Genomic DNA, 27,880 nt, shown 5'->3' with positions numbered 1-27,880 from the left:
ATTAGTATTTTATGGCTATTTCTGTTGATTATTGATTTTAAAGAGCTATTATCATTATTTTAGGTAGTGCATAATGATAAACCCTAGACCTTCAAGAAAATTACCAAAAACCCTTACCCTAACCCCCTAGGCAACCCGAAACTAAAAATAGAAGTAACATGTTGTTCTTGCACACATTGTTCTTGCACTGCTTATTATCTCGAAGTATAGATTTGATGATGAAATATTAACGAGTTGTGAATCTAGACACCGTATTTTGTTTGGGCCAATAATTTTTTTAGACATTATATTTTATCTGAGCCTATAAAAAACTTTTTAAAATAATAATAAATGAAAAATAAAAAAATTAATTAATATATATATATGTACAAAACTGTAATTTTATTAATTGTGTTGTTATTTTTACTATTACATTAATTTTAATTTAATTTTTAATTTTATTTTATATTTTGACTATAGTTTTAATTTTGATTTTAATTCTCTAGCTTATTTAAGTTTTTAAATTGGATTAATCTTTCATTTTAATTTTAATTTGCAATTTAACAATAATAGTGAAAAAGTTTTGATCATCAATTTTATGAAAATTTAATTTCATCCATTAGGTTTAATAATTTTTATTTTTATAAAAATTGAAGATAAAGAGTAAAATTTTGCCTTTTAATCCATACTCAATTTTGTTTTAACTTTGTTTCTTTCCCATTAGATTTAGGAGAATATACACAAATTTGATATTTAATCTCAACCTTTAATTTTTCTTAGGGTTTAATGTCCATCCTTGGATTAAATTTTGTTAAAGCATTTTGTACACTTTAATTTAAGCCTTTATTTTATTACTGTTTTTGTTGATTATTGATTTTAAACAGTTATTATCATTATTTTAGATAATGCATAATGGTAAACCCTAAACCTTCAAGAAAGCCACCAAAAACCCTAACCCCTTAGGGAACTCAAAAAATGACAATAGAAGAACAGATGATCCCCTTTAACAGCACATAAAATTAATATTATTTTCAATACTTTGAGAGAAAGGCAAGACCCACCAAACATACAGGAACAACAGGATAGATAATTGAGGGAGAGAATTAAGGTAAATAGAATCATTTATAGAAATTCCTTTATATATATATATATATATATATATATACACAGAGGAACATGGGCCTATTCTTGATTTCATTTTTTTCAATAAAAAATTTAATAGAAATATCTAAATTTAAATTTCTTATTCTTGTGCAGATCATTTGAAATGGCAAAACCAAAGCATGGGAAACCAAGGGAAAGAAACCAGCTTAAGGAAACAACAAAAATGTAAATTGTTTCTATTTTCAGAGCACTTCAATTAATCCTCTGCTAATAGCAAGAAAATACTATCAAACGCACCAAATTTGAATATACAAGATTAATATACTTCATGAATTGATAATATTTTTTTTTTCTTGTGGAGTTTTGAATGCCAAAAGTGCAAAAAGAAATTTTCTGAGATTAAACTAAAGGACTTCAACAAACATGTTGAAAAACACAAGATATAAAGAAAAACATTTTATTAATATTATTGATTTTTAGCATTTGTTAAACTTAACAATCTGGAATATCAGAAGGATAACAATAAAAGTTTCAAAGAGAGAGAATGCCGGTTGAAGGAAGATAAGGCAAGAGCTGAAGAGCTTGCAGAATACTGGGTTAAAAAAATAAGAAAGCAATCAAACAAGAAATAAAGAATGATAAGTTAGCAATCAAATAGTTATTATAGCAATTGTAATAGTTGTTTTAATTAGCAAGAATAGTTAGCTAGCAGAAGTGATGTATAGATAGCGATAAAAGTTGCATTTAAGGACTATCCAAGAAAAATTATGACTACAGTCAATTCTTCTCTCTAATTCTCTCTATTCTCTTCTGTGCAAGTCCTATTTCTCTCTATATTTCCCCTATTTATCTCTAATTTCTGCTCTTCTCTAGAATTGAGAACCCTCCTCCTATAAAATATAGTATAACTGTCTAGTGTGTCTAACTGCTTAGCCAAATTTACTAAGCTCAATGCCTAGTTAAAAATGAAAGAAAGAAATCAAACAAGAAATAAAGAATGATGAGACAGTAGTCAAATAGTTGTTATAGCACTTGTTGTTTTAATTTGCAGGAATAATAATCTAGTAGAAGTGATGTTGCATAAATAACCGAAAAAGTTATATCAGGGCCAATTAAGGGAGTGTTTTCTTTAAAGATTGATGGTCTTAATACCATCATGATCCATTCTAATAAACATATCATAAAAAAACACTGAAATTACATTTGCATATTATTTTGACAACAAAAGAATTTGAAATTCATACACATCAATCTATCAAACCAATGGCACATTAATCCATGTGAATCTCTCCCTTAATAAAAATATGGATCTGTGTATCAAGATTCACTTAGCAGTAGCACTTTCCTATATTTTACATTATATGCCAAATATATTCCAAATTTTTTGCATATATTTAAAGAACATTATATGCCTATGCATAATTTCAGTCAATGTCCTTTTACAATTCAAACAACTTATGATCATAACAATTATGAATGTAGCAATTATTTCAGGATGGGAGGAGAAAACCACTTACATAGCTTGATTTAGAAGAACTAGAGAATGATGCATACCATGAGGATGTGATTCCAATGGTTGATGAACTTGGAAAGCACACAAGTACATACACGTATTTCTTTGCTTTTACTAAGAACCATTCTTGTAACTAATGCTTTTTTTTTTTTTAAATTAGATGATGCAAGAGAGAGAGAAAAAAGGGATTGTGAAATCAATATTTTCAATAATATTAACTTAGACTCATTTGATAGTATAGGTGCAAGCGATTCTGCTATTACTAATCCTACCGAAAGTAACGACGTATCATATTGAGTGGAATGAGATAACTAAATACAATATAACTACGTAACAAAGCTAATAAATTAGCTGCTTTGGGAAACATCTTGGGTACCAATATATGACTCCCACATTGGCTTTTATGCACAATGAATAGAATAATCAAAACTATATTTTGCATTACCAATTATGCATACAACAACAAATGCAAAATGATATGACTCAACCTAAATACAAGATAGTAATAACATATGAAAATATTTGAGTTTCAAAAGAGAATACTAAAATGGATTAAAAATCCTTCTAAAAAATGCAGCTATGTTTAAATCCGTTGTGGCCCTTCATCCCTCCCAATTGCAGTCAGGCAACAAATTGAAATCCTATCCTCTTGGCACAAAGATGTACATAGGAGAAATCTTATTAATCAGAAAAAAGAAATCTTATCTAACTTAAAATTTAAAACTCCTTTTAAAAAAAATTAAAATTTAAACAGGAAATTTTGTTTTGAAGAACATATCAAAATTTTGTAAACAATAAATTTTACATCTTTAAACCAAACCAATTGTAGTCAAGCAACAAATTGAAATCCTGTCCTCTTGGCACAACTATATACATTCGACGAATCTTATTAATCAGACGAAAGAAATCTAATTGAACCTAAAATTTAAAATTCTTTTTTTAAAAAGAAAATAAAAATTTAAACAAGAAATTTTTGATTTGAAGAACATATCAAAATTTTGTAAACAATAAATTTTACATCTTTAACGCAAACCAACAAGCTCAGGATCAAACACAAAAGCAATGATAGAAAATTAAATACAAAACGGGAAAAAAAAAATCTTCACCCCTGGAGTTTTATCTCCCTCTCTTCAAATCTTTTAGATCTAGGTAGATAATGATAGAGAAATACAAAGGACCATGATTGGGATCGGGAACGTTAAATAGACTGGCGCAGGACCTGAAATTGGTTTAGGGAAAAAAAAAATTGTTTGATGGGTGAGGGAACTGAGAGGAAGCGGAGAGAAGAGAATAAGATATGTATTAGTGAACAAAAAGACATGTATAAGTCTCAACTAATGTCAATGGGTTGTGTACTTTGTTCCTTCTATGAATCTAGAGGCCATACGAATTTTCTTTTAAACCCTTCGTATGAAGTTTCTTCCACACTTGAAAGTAAGCGCTTTCACCTCTTTTTAGGCTTTTATGTCTTTCTTTTTTAGTACAAAAGGAATGCATTAATAAGACCCAGGGCATCAACATTACAAAGCATATCCAATGAAGCTGGAAGAATAGAAAGCCAGTTACAACAGAGCTGGTCAGATATACAAAGTTTAACAACATGGTCCACAACTTTGTTAGCTTGCCTATTAATCTTGGAGAAAGAAATCTCCTAGAAGAAAGAAGACAAACTTATGATATCATGAACAGGAGCTTGGATTTCCCAACACTGGTGCCTGGCAGAGAACTGAATTGCTGCTATAAGCATTTCAGAGTCAGACTGTATGATAAGAGTTGCTATCCCCATGTTACGGGCTAATTTTACAGCTTCCAAACCTACTAAGGCTTCTGCAACCAAAGGAGAAGAGTTGTATACCTTTTCGGCTATTCCATCAACAATACGAACTTTATAATTTCTTACCACGACTGCAATTGCAGCAAGACTTGAGCCTTCCTTCCAGGCTGCATCACAATTGAATTTAAGAACACCTTTCTGAGGAGTTATCCATTTGTGATTATCTTGTCTTGCGGAAAGGTTAGAAATATCTGTATGGTTTGATTCTAAGCATTGGTTCTCATTTAGCAAAGAAAGGATTTGTTTAACTGTATTCCTGGGATTCGGATGCTTATGCTCAAACACTGCTTGATTTCTTCCTTTCCAAATACACCAACAAGTGAGCAAGATAGAAACTAGAATCTGGTTGTCAGTTGTTGAGTTCGAGAACAAACCCAGTATAGCTTCCCACCACCTCGCAAAAGATTGAAAACCCACCGTATCAGGTTTGTATGCCAAAGTACTAAGGAACCAAGTTGCCCTGGCATGATCACATCAAAATAATAAATGTTCCAATGTCTTATCATTTCTACCGCAAATGGGACAGATGGGGCTTATCTGGAGCCCTCGTTTTCTCAGGTTCTCTTTTGTAGGCAAAGCATTCACGAGTGCTTTCCAGAGAAACATCTTAATTTTTGGAGATCAGAACTTTTCAAGATTTTTTCCATATGAAAGAAGAATACTGCTTGATTGGGAAGGCTGATTCCTACTATCCTGAAGACATTTGTTGACAAGCATCCTATATCCGGATTTCGCATTATATATTCCTGTTTTTTCATAATGCCATACAACCTTATCTTCAAAACCTCTTGAAGCTACAGGAATAGCAAGAATGGCCTGCGCAATTTCCTGAGGGAACAACCTCAACGCTAGATTCTGATTCCACTCCATCCTTTCATGATCAATAAGGTCTGCCGCCATATTGATATTCAGAGGGCAATGAGAGGGTCTGATAACTTTAAAAGGGCTCTTCCCAAATCAAGGTGGACACTCCATCCCCAATGTTGCTTTTATGCCTTTTTAAGAGTGCTCCAACGCTTTTATGTATAATTGGTGTTGATTATACATTTCTTATTAAAAATAATAGATTAGAAAATAAATCTAAGAATCCCTCAAACTAGCTTTTATTATATATTTAATTATATTTAGAAAAATATATTATATAATTGCTTATAATTTTACTTTTTTCTTCTACCTTATATATATGTGGCATACTACATAATAACGAAAATATTATTTCATTTTTTACTTTTAATTTTTATTAGGGGCAGAATTATCATTTATTATATATTTTTCATGTTTTATATTTTCCTAGGACCACATGCTCATGAATTTTACATAGTCAATATTTGAATCAATATAAATCATTACTATTAAAATTTAATTTGATGCACTTAATGTAAATATAATACATGAATTTTTAATTTTTAATATTTTATTAATTATTAATTACTTTTATATCTAATTTTGATAACAAAAATATTTTTTATTTAAAAAATTATCATTAGAACTGAACGTTTTATTATAATGGAAAATAAAATAAAATTGTTTAATTTAATTTTTCAATTTAATTTTTTATCTGAATAATTTGATTTGATTTTTTTTTTAAATTCAATTTGTTATTTGAGACAAATATAAGATTGAAACAAGAGAAAAAAATAAAAGAAAGTACGAATATTTGAACATAAATAAATGGTATTGCCAAATAATTTAGATTAAGTCAACATTTTAAGTATGGTTTTTAGAATCGGATCGGATCGGATCGATGTATCAGATTGGGTTAATCAGGACCCAAACCACTAACTAGTTCAGTTGGATTAAAAATTATGGTCTTCTTCATTTACGAAAAAAGGAAATATTAGAGTATGTCCACTAAGTTAATAAAAAAATAAAATTATAGATGCAGTAACTGATATTTTTTTTAAACTGCTTTTCATTTTATGTATAATTCTACTTTTTTTTTTCTCTCAATTTGTAATATTCTATAAAAAAATTAATAAAAATTATTATATATAAAAATATTAATAACGAGTACAAAATAATATACGGCGCATATTAATTAAAAAATTAATAAAAATAATTTCTCTTATATTAGAAGCCCTATTATAGTCCTATTCTTAATTATGTTATATGCATGAAATGGTGATTAATATCTTAGAGGGCTGCTAGAGAAAGGTTGAGAGATACAGAAGTAAAAAGGCGCCAAGAAAGAGATAAAGCGTGAATTAGATGAATATTTGAAGGACCGTCGTGTAATTTTTGTTCTTGTTATTATTATTATTATTATTATTATTATTATTATTGTTTATGAAGTGAAACCCTCCCTCAGTCTTGATTTTCTTTTTCTTCTCTCAATAAGCAAGAAAAGGGACTTTGACTGTACTTCTTAAAAAAGAGGAATGTTTGGCAAGTAGGAGGGTAGACATGCAATTTTGGTTGTGGAACAATCACTTCAGGGAGCTGTAGGCCTAAATGATTAAAAGGTCTATATGCATTAATCTCATCAAAGTGTAATTTATATGGTCCATGGCCAACTCTAATGTAGATTGATAAACCCCATCTCTCTGTATATATATATATCATACGAGTATGGTCCATTCTAGACTAAACCAAAATTATAAGGGTTTCTTGTTCTAAGAGGAAAAGATAACACCATAGGGTTGAACCAACACTTGTTTACTGATAAATGCTTTTTTTTGAAAAGATATTTTTTCCTGCATTACTTCAATATATAATTAAGACATTATTTAAAATTATAATAAAAAATTATTTCAAAAGACATTATTAATTACAATTATGATAGGTTTCATAAATAAATACATTTCATAATTTTCTATTGATTGAGTGTACAAACACCCTAGTTTAAATAAGAATTTCCTACGCAAAGTAGCAAAGGGTATACTATTATGGGTTGGAGTGGAATGAAGAGGAGAAGGAGAAAGGGTTCCTAAAAAGCGCAGAAATATCAAGTCACGACGGGTCGTTTCTGCAGTAACACCACCTAGTTCTACTTCTACACCTTGTTCAATGGAATGACCATACACGGCCTTGAGGTTGGCGTATACCATTTTGCCCATCCCATATGTTATAGGGATCGTTGTTATTTTCTGGGACATGAGGGTGACATATTAGCATTTGATCTCAAGAAAGTCTCATATGCTACTGGAAAACCATTTCCTTATCATTATCGAAATTTCTTGGTGAAGAGTGGAGGGAATCTACTAGCTGTTATGCTCCTGAAGAGGAGCAACATGCCTATCAAGAAAACGTGGCAGCTGGTAGAATCTTTAAGGGACAAAATGTTATTCGTTAGCCGTACATCATCTTTTCTAAAACCATCTCCAGTAAAAGCAGCAGGCAACAAGATTTATTTTCTCAAAATTCGAGGCAATGACTATATATTCTACTCGCTACCAGAAAATATCATTCCTTTGTGGGAGATTACTCGAGCGGGAGCCCTTGGAATGTCAAAGAATTGATGAATTGTACTTGGATCGAACTCCAGACTTTTGCACCAATCGGGAAATTGAATGGTAACAGAGTCTGATGGTTTGCAACACACTTATGGTTAGCAGCATATAAAGTAGAAATATAGATTATAAAGATGCTTTCTGTTTTTTTAGCAAAACTATATCATCAGTCTGACATATTTTAAATTTTGTTAATTGCTATGAAACTCGATGAGAATCAGATATGAAACTCAATGCAAACTTTATCCATCTCAATTCTTATATCCAAAGAATCAGAAAACTCAAAGATATGATGCTTCCGATCTCCACTCTTTCTTCATAGAAAGATCTGGCATGCTAGGGATACCCGCAAAATTGGGACATTATACATTGCACCAAGAAGACTTTGCACAAGCCAAATACCAGCCATTGCAGCAAAGAATATATGGGGCGTTTGGCCACGAGAGCTCACCATATCTAGTGCCTATTCCCAAAACTCCACCACTTTTTCTTCTTCCGGTACTCGTTAGAAGTTGTATCTGAATCAAGACAATGAAAAGAGATGCATCAAGCTCCGAGGGATGACAGTGAAAGCTAATTTTTCACAACTTCCATAATTATTCATCTAAAAACATAATCACACCTTCCATAATTATATCAGATGAAGCAAAAATTGACAAAAAACCAAACCTATAAATGAAAAAAGCAATGTAAGGATCATTTAATTTGTATTTCTCACATAAAAGTTCACTTTTGTTAGTTATCAAGTTTGACCAAGCATTCTCTAACTCCCAAGTGGACTCCAATATTAAATTTATGTCTTTCTTTCCCAGGAAACAAATATGAAGCAAAGGAAGTAAAAGTTACCTCCTTGAAAATATATTGAATTGTAGTGTACCTCTGCCCAAAAACTCAAGAAAATTGCTGCACATAAAGCACAGATTCTTCATCAAAAAAAGAAGTTTTAACAATTTCATAAGGAGATTCTATAGGTGAGCAATACAAAAAACAATTGATATAGCAAGTTTTTATATTCACAAATTATTAAGGTTCTGCCAATCAGGGGTGAGGAACATATTAAATAAATGTTTATCTAATCAGTAACATTATATCTTATCAGGATTCATAAGATTAATCTTTTCTGACATTTATTACCACTGCAATACCAATGCCATATAATACACACTTGAAGTGATATCATAAAAAGAACATATTTGAAACAAGAAAAAAGAGGAAGAATTTTAGATTTTCCTGATAACAGAAACAAATACAACCGGCAAAAAGATCCACAGAAAATGTCACTGTAGCTTCCACTGCACAATGGGGAAAAATTACAATATTACCTCCTTTAGACTTCTGGTTGATAGGCAGAATCTCGATGTAGCAGGTGTCCTTAAAAGAGGTCATAACAAGTATTTTCACACCATACTGCAATTGATACTTTGTGGGGTTAGAATGGAACAAAATTGAATCCATACTTTTCTAACTATATGAAAAAATATAACTGTATACCAAACTTTTGTTTTCAAACTAAAAAAAGCACATATAACACAAGCATGCTGATTTAACCAAACCTCAAAAACATTTTCATAGCTTAACTTAAACAAGGGAACAATTTATAACACTAAAAATTCAATCATTATTCAAAGATCAAGTAAACAAGAACCCCGTCCACAGAAAAAAAAATATACGTCATGTAATCCATACGGAGCACACTTAGCCTGGCTGGTACACCTATGAAAATCTTAGGTGAGAGTCATGGCTCAATCACCAGGTCCTGCATCCCACAGAACCAAGAGAGAGAGAGAGAGAGAGAGAGAGAGTCATTATTATTCGTACTGAATCAGCAGCTGCCTGCAAAGTGACATGATCTCCCCATTCACCATTCCTGGCATAACCAGAATTGAAGGATATTAGAATCAACCTAATGAGCCCAAAACTCTTTATAATTACCTACAAAGAAAGAGTTGTGTTAATACTTGCACATCTTCTTCAAATAGTCGCCATATTCCATGGGTACATACCCTTTATATATTTCCGGGTGAGATCTCAGCTGATGATTAGATAGCATTAAAATGAATCCATCAGGTCACATGGGACATCTGTTGTAACCAACTCAATAAAAATTCAGTTCAATTAATAACAAAAGGTTCACTAATAAAGCAAACCTGATTTACAATGTGTTGCCTCACAACTTTATGGCGATCAGGCGTGTTGTACAATTGATCTGATAAAGCACGAAACTGAAAAATGACCAAGATAGACTAGTAAATACTAAGAATTTAGCTTTATCAGTACTTAGTTAATAAATCAGCTTATCAAGCAACAATAATACAGCTAACTCAGAGTAAGAATAAGATAGACAAAAAGAAAAAGGCAACCAAAAACTAACCTGACAATTACCATCCCCTTGAACCTTGACCTCAAAAAAGTCATATACCTGTAATCTAGATTAAAGATAACATATAAGCTTTGATATAACATAAGTACTAGACATATCATAATGAAGAAAGAAAACCAAATAAGTTAAACCAGAATCCCACAGAATGGGACAGGATTACTTTTACTCTTCTACATCATTCTACTTTATGTAAAGAAGCAGTCTCTGTCTCAGGAAATGCCCAAAGAAAATTGCTTAAACTAAAGGCCAGATGTCTATATTGGCCACTAAACTCATACCTAGTCAATGTTGTCTTTCAATTGTAGTCGATCAAATATTAAATATTAATACACATAGCGATTTCAACGTTTCTATTCTTACTTCTCTTTTTGTTCCCACTGCATCATTAAACTAGATAAAACCCACAAACCCTAGACTTCTCTAATAAAACTTATCTTATATTAATCATTTTTGCTTAGCCATGGCTGGCTAGTAGACATGGGCCCAGTCCAGGTTTGGACTATAACCAGTCAAACCCATTTGACTAGAACCACCTTGAACTGGACCAGACCGATTTTGACAGGATTGGTCCAATTCTGTGTCTAAACTGGAGTTTCACTTAATAAAAAAATTTGACGATCAGAATTGATCAAACCAAATCGAACCAGATGAGCTGAATTGAAGAAAACTGAGTTGGAACCAAGTGGAACCCTTCGGTCTGGTCCACAGCCATTAGAACTGAAACCAGATCACACCCATGCTTAGCTGCCAACCACTGCAATACTTTTTCCATTAGAATATTTATCATCAATACCTCCTCCAAGTGAATTCTTACCATACATGTCAAGTGCATCCCATAACTTGGTAAGCGCATATCCACCCATCACTTTTAAATTTCCACCAAGCTCAAAGATGAAAATTTGCAGCCACCATTAGTGTTGAACTTGATGAGCACCTTTTGGAGCTTGTCAATATCTTAGGAGTAGAGAGTGGATATTTGTTAAATTGGTTCCTTAAGATTGAAGAGAGAAGGATTTGATTTCCTCGGCCAGTTAGCCTTATAAAGATAGGAGGAAGTGATGATGGTGAACAAATCCACCACCATCTCCCTTTCTCTCACACCATTCTACTAGGGTTTTAACCCTCAAATTTGAACCTGTTTTGAAACATATATTTTCTTTTTGAAAAAAAAAGTAAGAGATAAACATTAAGATAATCAGTCATGGATCCCGCAATAGTGGTGATTGAATTAGGGAGGTTCTAGAACTAGAATTCCCTCCTCAAAAGATTTAAAACATAGTATTTTATAAGTTTAATAAATAGAATTGAGCAATTTTAAAATTGATTTTTATCAAATTAGTTAATTTAATATTTATTTTTGCCACCAATGAGATTTACTTTAATGGCACTGGAGTCATCTTTAGGACTATAAGATCTCAAATTTAAGTCCTAATCAATGCCAATTGTACCAAAAGAAATTTTAATTTTTGCCAATTAATGGTGTATGCTTTCATGCATTAATGACAGTTATAATTAGACTTAATTAACCAATTGTGAATACTAAAGGGATTGATATACTAAAACTGAAATATAGGGGAAAAATAAAATGCTTAGTATAAATTAGGTGGCCAATTTGGAACTTTGGCCAAATTAAAATTACTCAAAAGATAGAAATGTCTTCAATAGGCTCTATGTTGAGTTGTTGACTATGCTCATGAAAATCACAAATTTTAAATTTATTACCTATTAAGAAGTCTTTCATGATCTGAAGTTGCTTCATCAATTGAAGGTATTTCTCCATTGATTCTAGGAACATGCTGCACAGAACGGATGACAGATTTAGGATAAGCAAATTTACAGATATGACGGCTTCATACACTAAAAAAATGTATACATGCACATGCAAGTGCTTTGATTTTGAGTTAAAGAAAATGATAATTGAATGGTACTCTAATAATCATGGGTAGAATTATCGCCTCAATAAGAGCTTGAAACATGCTCAGACGTTAATATTCAAGTTTCTATATTTAAGTGCTTGCTACACATGGATTTATCTAATGAGAAAAATTTTGAAATCAAAACAGATTACTTAATCTCATTTGTGGAAGAAGAGAGAAAGTATATGCGATATAAATCAAAGAATGTTATTTGAATGTGTCCGTGCGCAAAGATAAGTGACCACACAATATAAAGAACTGTAGCCCATGCCAACAATCATGATTTTTCGTAATATAACACAATAGTAAGGGAATCATTCATAAAGCAGGTCTAATTCAATAATGCCAGAAATGTTAAATTACAAAATTACATTGAACTTACGAGTGCAAGTTTCAAAGATCCCAATCAAAGCCCATTATAAATATAGAAGCTTCTCCCACAAGCCATGTATGTGGGTGTCACTGGAGAAAATACTTTTGAATTGGGGGAATATACCCCAACTCTCTGCCCTATCTCTATTCTATTATGCAGTCCTTGAAACTTAATCAAAAAGGTATTAATTTTTTATCTTGAAGTTAACTAAGTCAATTACTTTATTTTTAAGAGAATAGTCAGTACAATAACAAAGACAATGCAAAAGCGCAGGGTACAATTAGCTGCACCAAGAGGAAAAAACAAGCTACGATGATGATTTAAAAGCAACTAAACTTACTGGGATAGGAATCATTTGATTCAGCCTCTTGCCTACTTCCCCATCCAGTCCACATTCATCAGTAAATTCTGGAGAATAGGAATACTCTTCCACATTATCAGGGCTGGAGGATGAACTAGAAGCAACCATATCATCTGCATCTTCATGACTATACTCATGGTCTGCAGATTATAAACATCACATGAGGACAAATAAGGAAACTTGCAACCACAAAAATGAAGGTAAAATCAGCAGCTTCACCACATACCTGAATTGTAGCTCCCTGTGCCATGCCAATCATGCTTGTGAATGAATGTTTGCAAGTGCTCTTCTCTTGGTGGTGAATATCCAGAGTTTTCAGCAACAGCTAGCTGTGAAAATTCTTCTTGCAGCGTGCGGGCAATAATCTCATCACTGTCCACATCTGTACTATCTGATATGTCATAATGATCTCTGGTATAAGGTACACCACCGTAATACCCAGAATAAAAAGGTGGGTCCCCATCAAGAAGACGAAGACCCCATTGGATTACATCTGAATCTTGCTCATATATAGCCATTTCCTTTGAACAATCCCTCCAACCCAAAACCTGAATAATTGGTTAACTTATTCAACTATTCAATAATAATATATTATTGGGTTCACATCAAGACATTAATAACAAGGGTAATGCTACGAAACCACAAGCATCATATGTGCGTCAGCTGTCAACCATTAGATTCGATGAAAAAAAAATTAAGCGATCACTTGAAGGTGCATCCCACTACCAGATTAAAAACTGGAGATCAAACGAGCTCAACCTTTTTAGCAAAAGCATGTCCCTAAAAGCAGAGTTTTTTATTTTATTTATTTATTTTTTTTCTTAAAGGGTCTTATGCTTCAAAATGAAATACTTCAATTACTTCAAATTCCATTTAATCCTTTAGAAATTCATAAACACATCAATTAGTCAATTACTTTTCGTCTCTGTTAGCAGAAATAAGATGTGAAAATGTATAGCCAATAATATACAATCAATTATAGAGATTTAAAAGGAAATGAACCAATAAACAATTATCATTTTACCTTTTTTAATCAACAAAACAATACTTTTCAAGCAACTAATCAATTATGGAATCAAATACATAGAAAGAAAGAAAGAATTTAGATCATTGAACAAAAAGAAAGGAGCTCACCTGGTCAGTTAGGATTCAAAGAACTTGAATCTTCAGACAAGAAAAAAAAAATAAAGAGAAAAAAAGGCTAAAAGGAGAAAGACACTGTATATTTACAGAGAGGAGATGAGTAAAGAAGAAGATAACGATGAAAAACTTAGGACAAGGAGACGAAAGAGAGAGAGAGGGAGAGAGAAGAGTACGTTTCGCTCCGTTATATACTGTTTGCCGCGGCGTTAAACGTCGAATTTCTTTTAAATCGTATTCAAGAAAAGGGAGGAGAGAGAGAGAGAGAGAGAGAGAGAGAGAGAGAGATTTCTGAGGTTGATCGGTCGGGCGGGATCTTGTGGTGGATAATTTGATTGGTAGAGAAATTGAACGGTTGAGATTGGATTTTACTTTTTAAAATGTGAGGAATTTTCGTCTGTGATTTAACATTTTTGGTATAAAATGGCTGCTTAATTTATTATTATTATAATTTTATTTTTTTATATTTATTTATTTTGAAATTAATTGATATTATAATAAAAAAATTTTAAAAATTATTTAGAGTATGTTCATAATTAAAATATATTAATTTTATTTAATATATTTAAAATAATAATATTTTAAGAATTTAAGAAGGTAAAAATAAATAATTAAAATTTTAAATTTTAATAATTTTAAAAATTATAACAAAAGTTTAAGAGGTTGAAACGAGCTGTCCACCACTCAGCAAACCAACGCATATAAGCAAGAAGAAGAAAGTTAGTCCAACTTTAGGCGTAAGTCACGCTCATGTAATATCAATATCATATTTAATATTTAATAATTTTTTAATATATCTTTAATTAGTTTATTATAAATGTTATTTTCTAGGGATTATAGAATAAGATTAGATTACTTGATTAAGTTAATGAAAGTATAATTGCACGTGTTTTGCACTAATTATAGTCCTAGATTAAACTTTGAATCGAACCTTCTATTCATTGTCTGCCCACCAATTTTGATTTTATAGAATTATGAAACAAATTCTTTGGATTCATGATGTATTTTATATCGTGATATATAAAACTATAAATTATTAGATTAATTATGCATGAATAGTAATTAATCTTAAATTAAATTAAAATTAATTAGTCTAATTTTAAATTAAAATTAAATTTTTATATCACTTTTTTATATTGATTTATTAATAAAATATTAACATATTTAAAAAAATTAAAGTTTTAATTTAATAATATTAAAATTATTTTTAAATTTTTTTATCAAAAAATAAAAAATAAATTAATGACAGAAATTAACTTTAACAATTTTATTTCTGAAATTATAACATATTGAATTTAAATTTAAATAGAATAAAAAACTTTATTCTTAAAAAAGAAAAGAAAGATACCCATCCACGTAGGCCTTTGTCCACGAGCATTTATTAGACAAAATTTGGAGGTTTCGTTAACCATTTGGACACGTATCTTTTATTTTCATTATGATTTTTTTTTTATATACCTTTTATTAACTAGTAATTTCTTCATAAATTCATATAAATCTTAGCCGCCCTCTTTATTTCTTCATCTACTTTAGACTGTTGATGACCTTTTTTTTCCACCTATGTTAAACCTAATTTTCCTCTTATTTTCTCAATAAAATAAAAAATATTTTTTATAATTTTTTTTCCATGAGTTTTATTTTATTTTATTATAAAGACAATGATAATATCATAATTTTAAAATTAAACTAAATTATAATTATTAGCAATATTAAAAACAATTTTATTATGATATAGTGATCTCAACTCATTTAAAATTAAAATTTAATTATTATTATATTTTAAATTTAAAGAATCTATATTATTATATATATTATATAATTGTTTATAAATAAAAAACTTTTGCTCATGTAACTTTATAATGATGTGGAAGTCATTTTCAAATTTTATTAAAAGCAATGTTTAGTATCAATAAATAAATACATGTTTTTGCTTAGCCTTTTTGCTCCCGTTACCATCAGCTAAATTTTTATTTTTATAAATTTTATTTATAATAATTTTTAAAATAGTGTTTAATATTTTAATTATTATTTTTTTTATTTATATTGTTTGGTAACATTTAATATTAATATTTAGAAGTTATCAAAATTCTACATCACTTGAATACCTAACACCAATCTAATTTATATACTAACTAACTTCTAATTCATTAATCGGTTTTTGAGTTAGTCGCAAAGGCTTTAGTGGTATCTATGATGGTCATAGCTCTTAGACTTGCGGTTTGGAGCCAAACGATTGACGTTAACGATTTAACTTAATCCCATGAAAAAAAGACATATCGCCGAATACGAAGTGACACCTAATAAGATGAATTATTGACAATTTACGTACCAAATGAGATGAATCATTGATAATTTATTATTTTTATTACACTCTTAAGTAGAGATAATATTTAGTTATCGTATAAGTATTGGTGCGAGAAAAGTGACAAGCTTTTCGTCCGCAGCTTAAGGCCGGCAAGGTGAGCCATGAGGGGAGGCAATTCTTTTATTCCCAACTTCCAATATTTTATTTTTTTAATTTTCTTTATTAAAAAAAAAAAAAAACTTTGGTCCATTGCTTAACTGTTTCAAAATCTTCTCTTTTTCCAAATGTTTAAAGTGCAAAAGTCAATGTTTGCCACCACCCATTCCAGACTTGAATATGCTGTCATATATATTAAAAGCTTAAACGGACAAATGGCTTCCTTCAAATGTGGGAAACATCTTCCATTTGCTACTTCAATTACAAGCACTTGTGTATTTATAAAGTTTTTAACTTGAACACCAGCCAAAATGATTTCACATTTAGCCTAAGATTATGGAAAATTCTTGCACCAATCAAGCCAATAATATTAATAATTATTTTATATTAATTTATTAAATTATATATATAGTGAAAGAATATAAAAAGTTATGATATAATTCAAATATAAACCAAGTTTAAAACACAAATTGTTGCTCTTCCTAGCAACAATGGTATAAAATCGAAACTGAACCGACTCACATATCCTTAGTTATAAGATCTCAAGTTCAAGCGTTAATATGAATTAAAAAAAAAAAAAATTATATCCAAAGTTAGTTTGAAGATTCAATAATCCAAAATTATGATCAAAATATTTTATAACAAATGACAAATCTGTTGAATAGCACTCAACAAAGTGGTAATGGAGAGGGGATAAAGACCATATTTTAAGCAAGAAACATCTCTGATAATAAACAAGAAGGAAATATTGTTCACAAAGTTTCAGTAACAAATCCTACTCCCAAGTTCTCTCGCGTGAGCCAACCAGCGAAGCTAGCTAAAGAAATTATTCAATATACTATGCATATTCTTGAAGTCTCGTTGGAATGTTATTTTCTCCTCCGACATGATCGCCAGTTCCTAACACAAACTGCACATACAAGATCTATTGAAAGAGAGAGGGAGTATATACAGAGATCACTAATACTTTCTTTAAAATTAGCATCTTCATTTTCCAATCAATTAGGCACTCTCTGGACTCTCAACTTTACAGTTCTCTTAAATATTGCTCAGTGGAAGAGAAGTTACACCATATGAAAGTTCTAGGATAAAATTTATTGTTAAATCAATACATGAATAACCCTATTAGCCTCAATATATAAGTTTATCCAGAGTAATCCACAGACCAAAAGACCTACCTGCTGCGTATGCTGAAGTTTTACTGCAATCAACATGTTCTTAAAAGCTTTGGAGTCCACATCCGAGCAAACCAACCACTTTCCCCACCTTTCAAATCTATGTTACTTCTTTTCTTTTTTGTTGTATTTTTCCGTGAAGATTCCATAGACATTGTGCTCCGGAATGAAAGTTGAGGACTAGCTGTTCCAGATGATGCATCCACAATTCGATTCACCATTTCCAACACTTCACTCATCTTTGGACGTGACTTGGGATTTCTAACTAGGCATCTATTGGCTATAGTTGCAAGCTTCTGTGCTGACCTTATGGGGTATTTTCCCTCAAGCCTTGGGTCCAATATATGTGAGAATTTTTTTGCATCTGATAGGTATGGCCTCACCCATTCCAAGAGCTTCTGCTCACTTTTTGGTCTATTTCGATCCAAAGGGCGTCGACCTGTAATAAGTTCATAAAGAAAGACCCCATAGCTCCATACATCACTCTTGGCTGTAAGACGTCCGGTTTGGATGTACTCAGGAGCTGCATATCCCATGGTTCCCACAACCTGATAGAAATTACCAATTGCATGAATAAAAAACGTAAGAAGGAGCCCAACTAAAGTCCTCAGGCTAGTAAACTGTTTCTGCTGGTTCACATGTACAAGCAGTATTGAACTGTATAATATCTTTAGACAAGTTATTTCAGCTATCTATTTGTTGCGCTCAGATCACATGAATAATAACTACATAAACACAAAGGTAAGAGATTTATTTTGAACCATCTTTTATGCAGTTTCATAAGGCATAGCTGAATAAGAAAAATCAAAATGCAGGAATCTAGGATTGGAATCATTTGAGAGATTTTAAATGGTACCCCATATCTTAAGACTGTTCCAATAATAGTCCCACCAAAGTAAAAACACAGGAGGGAGATTTTCAAGATTGTCTTTCCTTCATTATATTATGCAATGTCATCCTAGAGAAGGTCTGATTTCTATATTCATTTTGTACACCAATGTGTTTTAAGTAGGCACTAATTAAAGGGATTAATATCATGTGCTAGTAACATCATATTACAAAAACATACCGCAGTTGAAACATGAGTCAATCCTTCTGAAGGTCCCAACCTAGCCAATCCAAAATCTGACAACTTAGCATTCCATTGCTCATCTAAAAGGATATTTGAAGATTTGAAATCCCTGAAGATGATCTGTGAAATTTATTAGAAAAGTGGAAAAGAAATAAAAGTGGGAGTTAGTAAAATTTATAATAGATTACCCACACATAGCATACATGCAATATAAATTTACAAAATGTTTTATTTTGAACGACACCTTCTCCCGACTCCTCTACTCCTTAAAAAGGTTCATGTTCCACTGTTTTTTTCCCATTTCTCTACCTCTTTTCGGGGATTGAGGGATGGAAGAGGAGGGGGGCCGGGGATTGGGGGGCCAACTGAAATGAAATCTTGAAAGTTTGAAATGCATTTCAGGTCTACTAACACATCTTGAATGCATTGAAATGGAATGAAAGATGAAGTACCTGAAACCCCATTTCTTCATGTAGGTATGTTAAGCCACGAGCAGCATCTTGGGCTATTCTCAACCTCATGGTCCATGGAAGAGGCGCCTCTGATCGAGCAGATAAATGATCCTCCACACTTCCATTAGGCATATATTCATATATCAAAAGACGTTGGATTCCTCTTTCATCATCATCTGCACAATAGCCAACTAATTTGACAAGGTTTGGATGCTCAACCACTCCAAGAACATTCACTTCTGTAACCCATTCTTTGTGCCCCTGCCAAACACAAGGTGGACCTAAGGTTTAGGCAGCATAAAACCTGGCCCAAGTAGTCAAACCAATAACATAGCAAGCACCAAATAAGGCCAATTAACATTACAGGCCAAATAAGGATTACTGTGCAGTCATCTTAGTGAAACATATACTCTTCTTCCATCAAAGTTAACAACTTCAGTGATGACTCTTGCTTAATTTGCCATTTATATGAAAGCTATCTGCCGTAAATTAAGCTAGATAGATTACATCAGATTAGGAAATATATTAAATGCACAATTTGAATTGAAAGAAATTTGGAGAATGCATTATCACTAAACCCTAAGACTTGAGAATTGGATGAAATCGAATTCTTCATTCTCAACAATACATCAAACTCACCTTGAACGATGTTCATCCTTAACATAACTAATAACAGGGATCATGATATTTTTTTAAAATGTCATCAATGACAAGCTTCCAAAACATAAATAACATGAGAAAGAAGACTTGCCTGCATCCCTCTTTTACCAAGCTGTTTCACTGCAACTTCAACCTTGTTAGTTGGGTCCTCTATGCTCTTGATAGACCCTCTATAGACACAACCAAATCCACCCTCTCCAAGCATGGCAGATCGGCTAAAATTCTTGGTAGATGACTTAAGCTCAGAAACTGTGAACACTCTGAGGTTGCTGGGCCTTTGAGACAAACTAGCAAATGAGGGCCTCCCAATGGATTCTGTGCTGGTGCCTGAGACATTTTGGGAATTCAATTCAGACCCAGATCTCCCAACTTCACGATCAGTTAACATAGAATTCATGGATTGAACCGAGACAGACTTTGTAGTCTTTGATTCATCCTTCTTGTCTCCAACATAAAATGAGAAACACTTCATAGCCCCCCCAACAAAATTCACATTCACCAATTTCTTCACTGTAGATCCAGAGACAGAGAACCTTAATATATTGACAAATTTAATAAGTTTTGGAAATCAAGAGTATATATTAGCACTTTTTCTTTGATAAGTGAATATGAGATTCTAGCAAAGCATAATAATGGGAATTTTACTAATGCTGAAGTCCTTTGAAGTATAGGACTGACATGGTAGCTTAAAAACAAAGAATATAGATTTGTTGTTTGCATTAATAAGAAACCAAATTTGACTCTTTTTAAAAGTTCATTGGATTGTTTAAAGAATAAACATGAAATGGGTTCCAAAAGAGCTTCAATTCTCAACAAAAGTGCTCATTCTAATTTCTAATCTTAGGCAGATTCAGTGACTTGGTTGATATGCTCCAAGTTTCCCCACAAGCAACTTACCTAAAATTGCAATAATAACCCATTAAAGGGTGAAAACACAAACACACAGAGAGGATCAATGATTACAGGCTCAATTCATCAGCTTTCTTTCTCAAAGTATTTAATTCCTTAGCAACCCAATTTCCAGATACCATCTTTCTGAATCCAGATTCATATAAAATGAAACCAAGAATCAAAACTCAAGCTGATACCATCTATCGTGAAGAAAACATTTTCTTACTTCTCATGATCATTGACCAATCACCATAATAGCAACCATATAAGGAAAGACCACTAAACTAAACAAGCAGAAAAAAAAAAGGAAATATTTGTGGTTGAGATGGCAAAAACTCACCTTAAATCTTGCCAGTCAGATTTGCAGCGATTGAATTTCTGAACTTCACAAAATCGACAACTTCAAGAAGTTGGATTTGCAGCAAGATTTTCCCAAGCTTAACAAAATAAACACAACTCAAAGAAATTTCTAACACAGGTTTTCCCGTTGGTCCAAACGCCACAAGAAGACCTCGAAAAAGCTATAGAAAAACTAGCATACTATGATTTACAGGAAGTTCTTACACGGCAGCTGGAGCTGGAAGTCAGCTTACCAACCAAAATAAATGAGACCCATAAAATAAAATAAGAAAAATAAATAAAAATAAATCATCCAATGACCAATATAAAGACAACCTTAAATCCAATATTAGGCATCCAAGTGTGAATGGGGCCTTGGAAAATGAGTTGCAACCCACAGACAGAGAGAGAGAGAGAGAGGAGTAGGGGAGGGGGGTCTGGGTGGAAGGGGGGAAGAAAAGTCCAAGAGGCTTCAGTTTTTGATGAGGTGGATGAACGAGTCATCTAAGTCAATCTGGTCTTGGATGGAATTTTGGATTTCATTATATAACCATATCCTGTGTCTTTCTTTAGAATTGAAATGAACTTTCATCCAACGAAATGGCTAGACTCTTCCTTGCTTGTTGCAGCTCTTGGATTATGGCAGATGTTCATTGCAGCTACCCAATTTGTTACTGTCACTCAGAATATTATTACTATTTTCTTATTATAATTTAAATTCATGATTTTATAAAATAAAAAGACTAAATGATAAAAAAAAACCTAACTTTTCTAAGCATTTTTAATTTTAATCAAATATTTTATTTTATCATTTTGATCCTAAATTTTATATTATTTTTAATTTAAATAATAAATTTAATTAAAACAATTGAACTCCTGATAAAAATGTCCATAATCAATTTTAACCAATTATTTTAATTTTATTAATTTTATCAATAATTTTTAATATTTTCATTAGCTTTATCATATTTTACATTAATAGAGAAATATTTAATAATTAAATAATATATCTAATTATCTTATTTTTTAAAATTTTCCTCTATTTATAATTTTAATTTATATCTTTCTCGTCATTTTATCTCAAATTTAAAGTCCAAATAAAATTCAACAATTTAAACATAAAATAAGTATAAATAATATATCAAAAGAAATTTAATTATAATTTTAAAAATAATGTATATATGAAAACATCATAATTATAATCATCCGATTGAGTTAAAAATAATATAAATGTTTGAGCATTGAATTCATAAAATTAAAAGGTTTAACTAAAACATAAATTTAAAAAAAAAAAATTCATTCAGGCAATTGAAAATAATTTAATATTATTAAGTTAAAGCTGGAAATTTTGGAACATAAAAAATGATCCTAATTAGCAAATTAATGAAAATAGTTTTTTATTTGATTTTAATTATAATTTAAAATTGTGATATCTTAATTCAAAAAATAAGGTAAATACTATTAAATTGAAATTCTTAATATTAAAAAATTATTTATAAATATAGTGTCAAGTTGTATAAAGTATTGAGCTTAATGCAATAAATCTTAATTAATTAACATCTCTCAAATTTTTATCTAATATATATTTGTGAAGAGAATTGTATATCCTAAAGTGTATAATTTCATGAATGTAGTTAATTATTTAGCATTATATAGCTTCACTTATAAAATTTTTTATATATAATTGGATAAAATTTTTATTTTTATAAAAATAATATTTGTTTTTTTTAAATTATCAAAATAATATAATCATAATTACTCCACGTATTATTTTAGTTATCAATTTCTAATTTTGAATTGTCAAATTCTAACCTAGAACTAAAATTTGTCAAAGTCATTTCAATTAAAATTGATTTTGAATCAGATCAAAATTAGATTGAAATCATTCGATTCAATTCAATTCAAAATAAATTTTTTATTTAAAAAATTGAAAACAATTTTCAATTATTAGAATTAATCACTCTAGAATTAAAATCCAACTAAAACTAATATTAAGCCAGATAAAATTAATATTATTAATAGACTTTATAATATAAATAATTTTTTTTTGTTTATTCAAAATATGTTTACAAAATTATTCATAAAATATAACATTCAAAGCGTGAAAAAAAAAATCCAATTTATGGTCGTAATAAAGGGTTAAAAAACAAGAGAAAAAGGCAACCACCTCGGCTTTTCGTTTGATGGTCGTTGGACTATGCGACGTAGACCCGGACATCGGACTGGTTTTGGTTTGAATTAGTCTGAAATTGGAATCGTGAACCCTTTACGATTTTAGTTTAGTCTTTGCTTTCGATTTGATCAAGATCTAAATTCAACAGTTTAGAATATTTTTCATATTTTTTAAAATGAAAAAAAAAACATTTCAATTTAAATAGTTTGATTTTAATTTAATTTCAATTCAATTCATTTATAATTTAAATAAAAAATGAATCTGATTGATTTTGATTATGAATCGGCCCTTAATCGGGTCTAACGTGACGGGTAAGACTTGCTCACTGCACAATCAAATACATAAAGCCCATAGAAGCGTTTTGTTTACAATCCTTTATTCCTTTTACTAAATAGGTTTATTTTAGTACGTTAGAATAATTTTTAAAATTATGAGATATTAAATTTAAAATTTAAATAAAATTAATTATTAAATTAAAAAAGTACCTTTTTATGATTTTAAAATTAATAATCTTATTAACAAATCAAATTTTTTTATATTTTTAGATAATTTTACATGCATCAAAATTAATTGTAGATTTAATTAAGTGATTATAATCTAACTTTAACCCTTTGTTTGGATTGTGTATACAATAAAGAGAAATTAAACAAGATAAATAATGACAAAAAAGAAAATTTAATTCACTTTGTATTATTTAGATAGATTATTATAATATAAGCGAAATACTAAGTTATCTCTTAAAAGAATAAAGAAAATAGATATTATATATATTATTTTTTTTCTTATATTTATTGTAATAGAATATTCAAGTATTTCAATATAAATAACATACATTTCTCTTATTTTTCTCAATTTTTCATCAATTTAGATGAAAATATATTGAATTAATTATAAAATAGTTGAGAAATAGAATTTCTCTTCCTTTATTTTTATTTATTTTTACAATTTTTTACAATTAAAGAAAAAAAAATTTTTTCTCTTCTCTTCATTTCTCAATCCAAATAAGAGGTAAAATTTTAAGCTTTTAATCAAATATTTGGTCTACATTTTAAAACTATAATTATGTTATTAAAATTTAAAATTTTAACTCCTAATTTTTAATTTAATTGCTAATAACCAACTGTTAATAAATGACCCCATTCTCAGTGTACTAAGTTCAATAATGATTGAAGCCTAGTTTGATTTGATATAGCAGTTGAAGATACATCGTTCACTTGCTAAATGCCAGATTCGAGTCCTCCAATCTCCCTGTAAAAAAAAAGAAAAAATCAATAACTAATTTAGTTGGCAATTCAAAATTATAATTATACTGTTAAAATTTTTTAGTCTAAGAATGTGTTTTATATAAGGTTAAAAAATTAAGGTTTATATGTATAATTTCTTAATCCGCCTCTATATTTTATCCCATATTTCATTTCTATTTCTTAACTTTAATTTGTTATTAAAAATCCCTGAACTTTAATTTTGTTTCACAAAAATCCTCTAATTTGCTATAACAGGTTTCTAATTTTTATCTTATTTGCTCTCACATTCAACAAAAACTAGCCGTTTTAATTACTATTTGGACATATCACAAAAATTTCAATGCGAGCATGTAATATCCCCATACTAAATAGTCTATATATTTTACTGTTTCGGTGACTAGTGTCCGTCCAGACAGTCAGAATGTTTAGAACTATATTTATGCCATCTAGAAAAGTCATAAATAAAAATTAATAGAAATTATATGAAGGTGAAATGGAAATAAAAAAAATAAAGCATAATCAGTTAAATGAGCCGAGGTCCCAGCAATGGGTGACCGAACTGGGAAGTGACTGCGAGCTCAATTGCTACTCCAATTTCGTATGAAATCCTAGGAAACCTCAGGCTTAAGGATAATTGTGAAGCTAATGGTATTATGAAAACCATAGAAAAGAATAAATAACAAGCTCAAATAATTGAATCAGAGTTTAGGATGTAACTCAGTGCTACTAGAAAAATTGATCAGACCAATAAAGGACAATTTTGTCAATTCACCCTTAGAGGTGACTCTTGGCCTAAATGTCTGTTAAAATGTAAGAAATTAAAATTATGAAAAATAAATTAAAAAGTGAAGAGGTGAATGGAAGAAAGGAAAAAGGAAAAGAAAAATTCAAATTAAATGCTTTATGACATCATCAATGACATAATAGAAATTTATAATTTTTAAATTTTGAAAATTTGGGGATAGTGATATAATAAAAAGACAAACATTAAAAGAAAATAAAATTGGGTCTTCTTCCTCTTGTTTGGCCATCCCACTCTCTCTCAAAATCTCTCGCTAAATTCCTCCATTAACAAGCAAATTCAGGCTTCCAAAGCTTGATTTCTTACCATAAACCCTAACCATAAACCATAGAAAACTCCTAATTGACCCTAGAAGAGAAGAATTAAATCAAGAAAATTGGGAGAAAAGTGAAAGAATAGAAGTTGAGAAGAGCATCTTTGAGGTGAGTTCTCTCACTACTTAACTAAGTGTATATGCATGAATATAAGTGGGAATTGATGAAACTATGTAAAGAAACATGAAAATCATGCATGTGGGGAGAGATTAAATTTTGGCCAGCTATGAAATTCTAGGGTTTTGAAGTGTTTCAATCTAATTAAATATGAATTTGAACTTGTTAAAAGTAGTAAACATGATTGAGATAGTTAGTATACATAATTGGTGACAATTGAAAAAAATTAGGGTTTATGGTAATTAGGGTTTTGGGAGAAATTGGAGATTTTGAAAATTATTGACAAATTGATGTGTATGATGCTCAATTTTGGTCATTTAGGGTGTTTTGAATTGTGAATTGATGATTGGAATTGAGTTGAGTTGTGGATATGGAACTGTGGAATTCTGGACTAATGAGTCCAGCTAGGTTAATAAGCCGTAAGTTGAATTGTGCTGTTCCAATTAGTGTGAGGCCAATTGAAGATGAAATCATGGTCATAATTTCACATTTTTTATGAAGAAAGCTTACCTAAAAACTGACAATAAGTTGGTTTAAAATTAGGTTGAATCCGAAATTAGTGCCCTAATTCTGGGCAAAATTGACTAAATAAATAGTATATGTTCAAATGGTCATAACTTTGTGTAGAGAGTTTAAATAACCTGATTTTTAAACAATTGGAAAGCTTAGACATAATAGAACAACTTTCATGAAGAACAGAAACCAAATTCTGACCATAATCTAGTCAAATTGCTAACCAAAATTAGGTCACCAAAACTGCCAGAACCAAAAACTTGCCCAAAAAATATGAAAATGACCAATCCGGCCAGTTATGGTAAAAATGCTATAACTTGAGCTACAGAACTCCAAATAGAGTGATTCAAAAAGAGAATTAAACTAGACACATTAAGTAACAACTTTGATGAAGAAAGTTTAGCCAAATTTCTATTGTAGATTAGTCCAATATAACAGTAAACCTATGTGATCAAATCTAAAATTTTGAAATTTCATATAATAGGCCTAGAATTGTAATTGGCAACCAATGCCAACAAATTTGTGGCCCAAAATGTGGTATGACCATGTGTTTAGAAATGGCATACCAATTAATTATGAAAAACTCAAAAATTTGTATGAATAGTAATGTGAATAATAATCACAATATTATCAAATACAAAGAACTCAACCCTTATGAGAACTTATAAGTAAAATTAAGTATGCAAAATTTAATAGTGGGATTAATTAGTATAATGAATTGAATGGGTATTAAAACACTTTAAATTATGTATTTCAGTTGGAAATGAGCCCTCCAAGGAAGGAGGAAGAGTGGACTAAGTCAAAGCAACATAAGAGATTTGTGTACAACAAACTTAAAATTCTGTTTCTACTTAACAATTCTTGATATAAATGTTGTGAATAATTTTGATTGTTATGGCTTTGAAAATCTTATTTGAAAAATAGTGTGTTACCTACTTTGTAAAATGAAAAATTTGAAATGAAATATGATTTGTGAATTGTATAAAATATTTGAATGATTTGGTTTTGAATTGGACTTTGAAATCACACTTGGCATGGCAATATTATCATGTTCCTTCTCCATCTATGGAGTTGAGATTGATTATATTCTTTCCTCTCTGGCTTGCCAGTTGAGGTTGAGATTGGATGAGTACTCATATAATTAGCTAGCCACCTCTCTCATTGATTTCGATTAGTGAGGTTGTAGATTGCTTTGTGTAGTGTATAACACGACATTGATTTAGTGAAATTTTGTGTCATGACCTAAGTTGTATATTAATTGGCAACACCATTGGTTACAATTTATTTTGATAAATTGTTATTAAAATCTTGACATCAACTTTGTGAACTGTGATTGTGAAAATTTTTAAATTCCTATTATCAATAAATGATTATATTTTTGATGATTTTAGAAATTATTGTTGTGCATCACTGAATAAATTACTCAAGGATGGCTTTTTCTTGCTGTCGCAGATAAGGAGAAGAATAAAGCAGCAGAGTGAGCTGCTATAGCTGCAGGGGAAATCTATTTTTGGATCTTTTATGGGTATAATATTTTATACCCTTGTACATTTCTTTTGATGTAAATTTTTGTTCATATGTATCTATTGAACTAGATGAGCAGTTGTACAATTAAATT

The 27,880-nt window shown here is 30.3% G+C and overlaps 2 protein-coding genes across 3 annotated transcripts; both read right to left on the bottom strand.

Annotated features, from left to right (window-relative positions):
• Positions 1-7,977: 7,977 nt before the first annotated feature.
• On the bottom strand, positions 7,978-14,268 carry LOC110646626 (OVARIAN TUMOR DOMAIN-containing deubiquitinating enzyme 10). Its single transcript, XM_021800126.2, has 11 exons — positions 14,044-14,268; positions 13,136-13,457; positions 12,889-13,049; positions 11,982-12,055; positions 10,251-10,305; positions 10,027-10,101; positions 9,838-9,911; positions 9,698-9,746; positions 9,202-9,286; positions 8,726-8,782; positions 7,978-8,397 (listed from the first exon to the last, which is right to left on the bottom strand). Exons 2-11 carry the CDS (start codon positions 13,425-13,427, stop codon positions 8,336-8,338), a joined length of 984 nt encoding a protein of 327 aa, XP_021655818.2. The 5' UTR covers positions 13,428-13,457; positions 14,044-14,268; the 3' UTR covers positions 7,978-8,335.
• Positions 14,269-17,477: 3,209 nt separating this feature from the next.
• Positions 17,478-21,659, bottom strand: LOC110646632 (serine/threonine-protein kinase PCRK1). 2 transcript variants are annotated; one of them, XM_021800131.2, is made up of 5 exons: positions 21,101-21,659; positions 19,961-20,402; positions 19,210-19,470; positions 18,755-18,877; positions 17,478-18,233 (listed from the first exon to the last, which is right to left on the bottom strand). In XM_021800131.2, exons 2-5 carry the CDS (start codon positions 20,339-20,341, stop codon positions 17,718-17,720), a joined length of 1,281 nt encoding a protein of 426 aa, XP_021655823.2. In that variant the 5' UTR covers positions 20,342-20,402; positions 21,101-21,659; the 3' UTR covers positions 17,478-17,717. The 2 variants fall into 2 exon arrangements, with proteins under 2 accessions (XP_021655823.2, XP_021655821.2); XM_021800129.2 differs by having other exon boundaries at positions 19,961-20,379; positions 21,101-21,546.
• Between the last annotated feature and the right edge of the window lie 6,221 nt (positions 21,660-27,880).

This window comes from Hevea brasiliensis, chromosome 3 (genome assembly GCF_030052815.1).
Source record: "Hevea brasiliensis isolate MT/VB/25A 57/8 chromosome 3, ASM3005281v1, whole genome shotgun sequence".
Lineage (NCBI taxonomy): Eukaryota > Viridiplantae > Streptophyta > Magnoliopsida > Malpighiales > Euphorbiaceae > Hevea > Hevea brasiliensis.
The sequence above is the reverse complement of the archived record's forward strand: the minus strand, read 5'-3'. Positions and strand labels throughout refer to the sequence as shown.

Bases quoted from the DNA above. Each gene is read 5' to 3' on its own strand.
- LOC110646626 (XM_021800126.2), bottom strand. From the start codon at position 13,427: ATGGCTATATATGAGCAAGATTCAGATGTAATCCAATGGGGTCTTCGT. The intron at 13,050-13,135 runs GTATGTGGTGAA...TATAATCTGCAG, and splicing joins CACAGGGAGCTACAATTCAG to ACCATGAGTATAGTCATGAA. The intron at 9,287-9,697 runs GTACGAATAATA...TATCAATTGCAG, and splicing joins TGCAGGCAGCTGCTGATTCA to TATGGTGTGAAAATACTTGT.
- LOC110646632 (XM_021800131.2), bottom strand. From the start codon at position 20,341: ATGAAGTGTTTCTCATTTTATGTTGGAGACAAGAAGGATGAATCAAAG. The intron at 19,471-19,960 runs GCAAGTCTTCTT...TGTGTTTGGCAG, and splicing joins TTGGTAAAAGAGGGATGCAG to GGGCACAAAGAATGGGTTAC. The intron at 18,878-19,209 runs GTACTTCATCTT...TAAATTTCACAG, and splicing joins ATGAAGAAATGGGGTTTCAG to ATCATCTTCAGGGATTTCAA.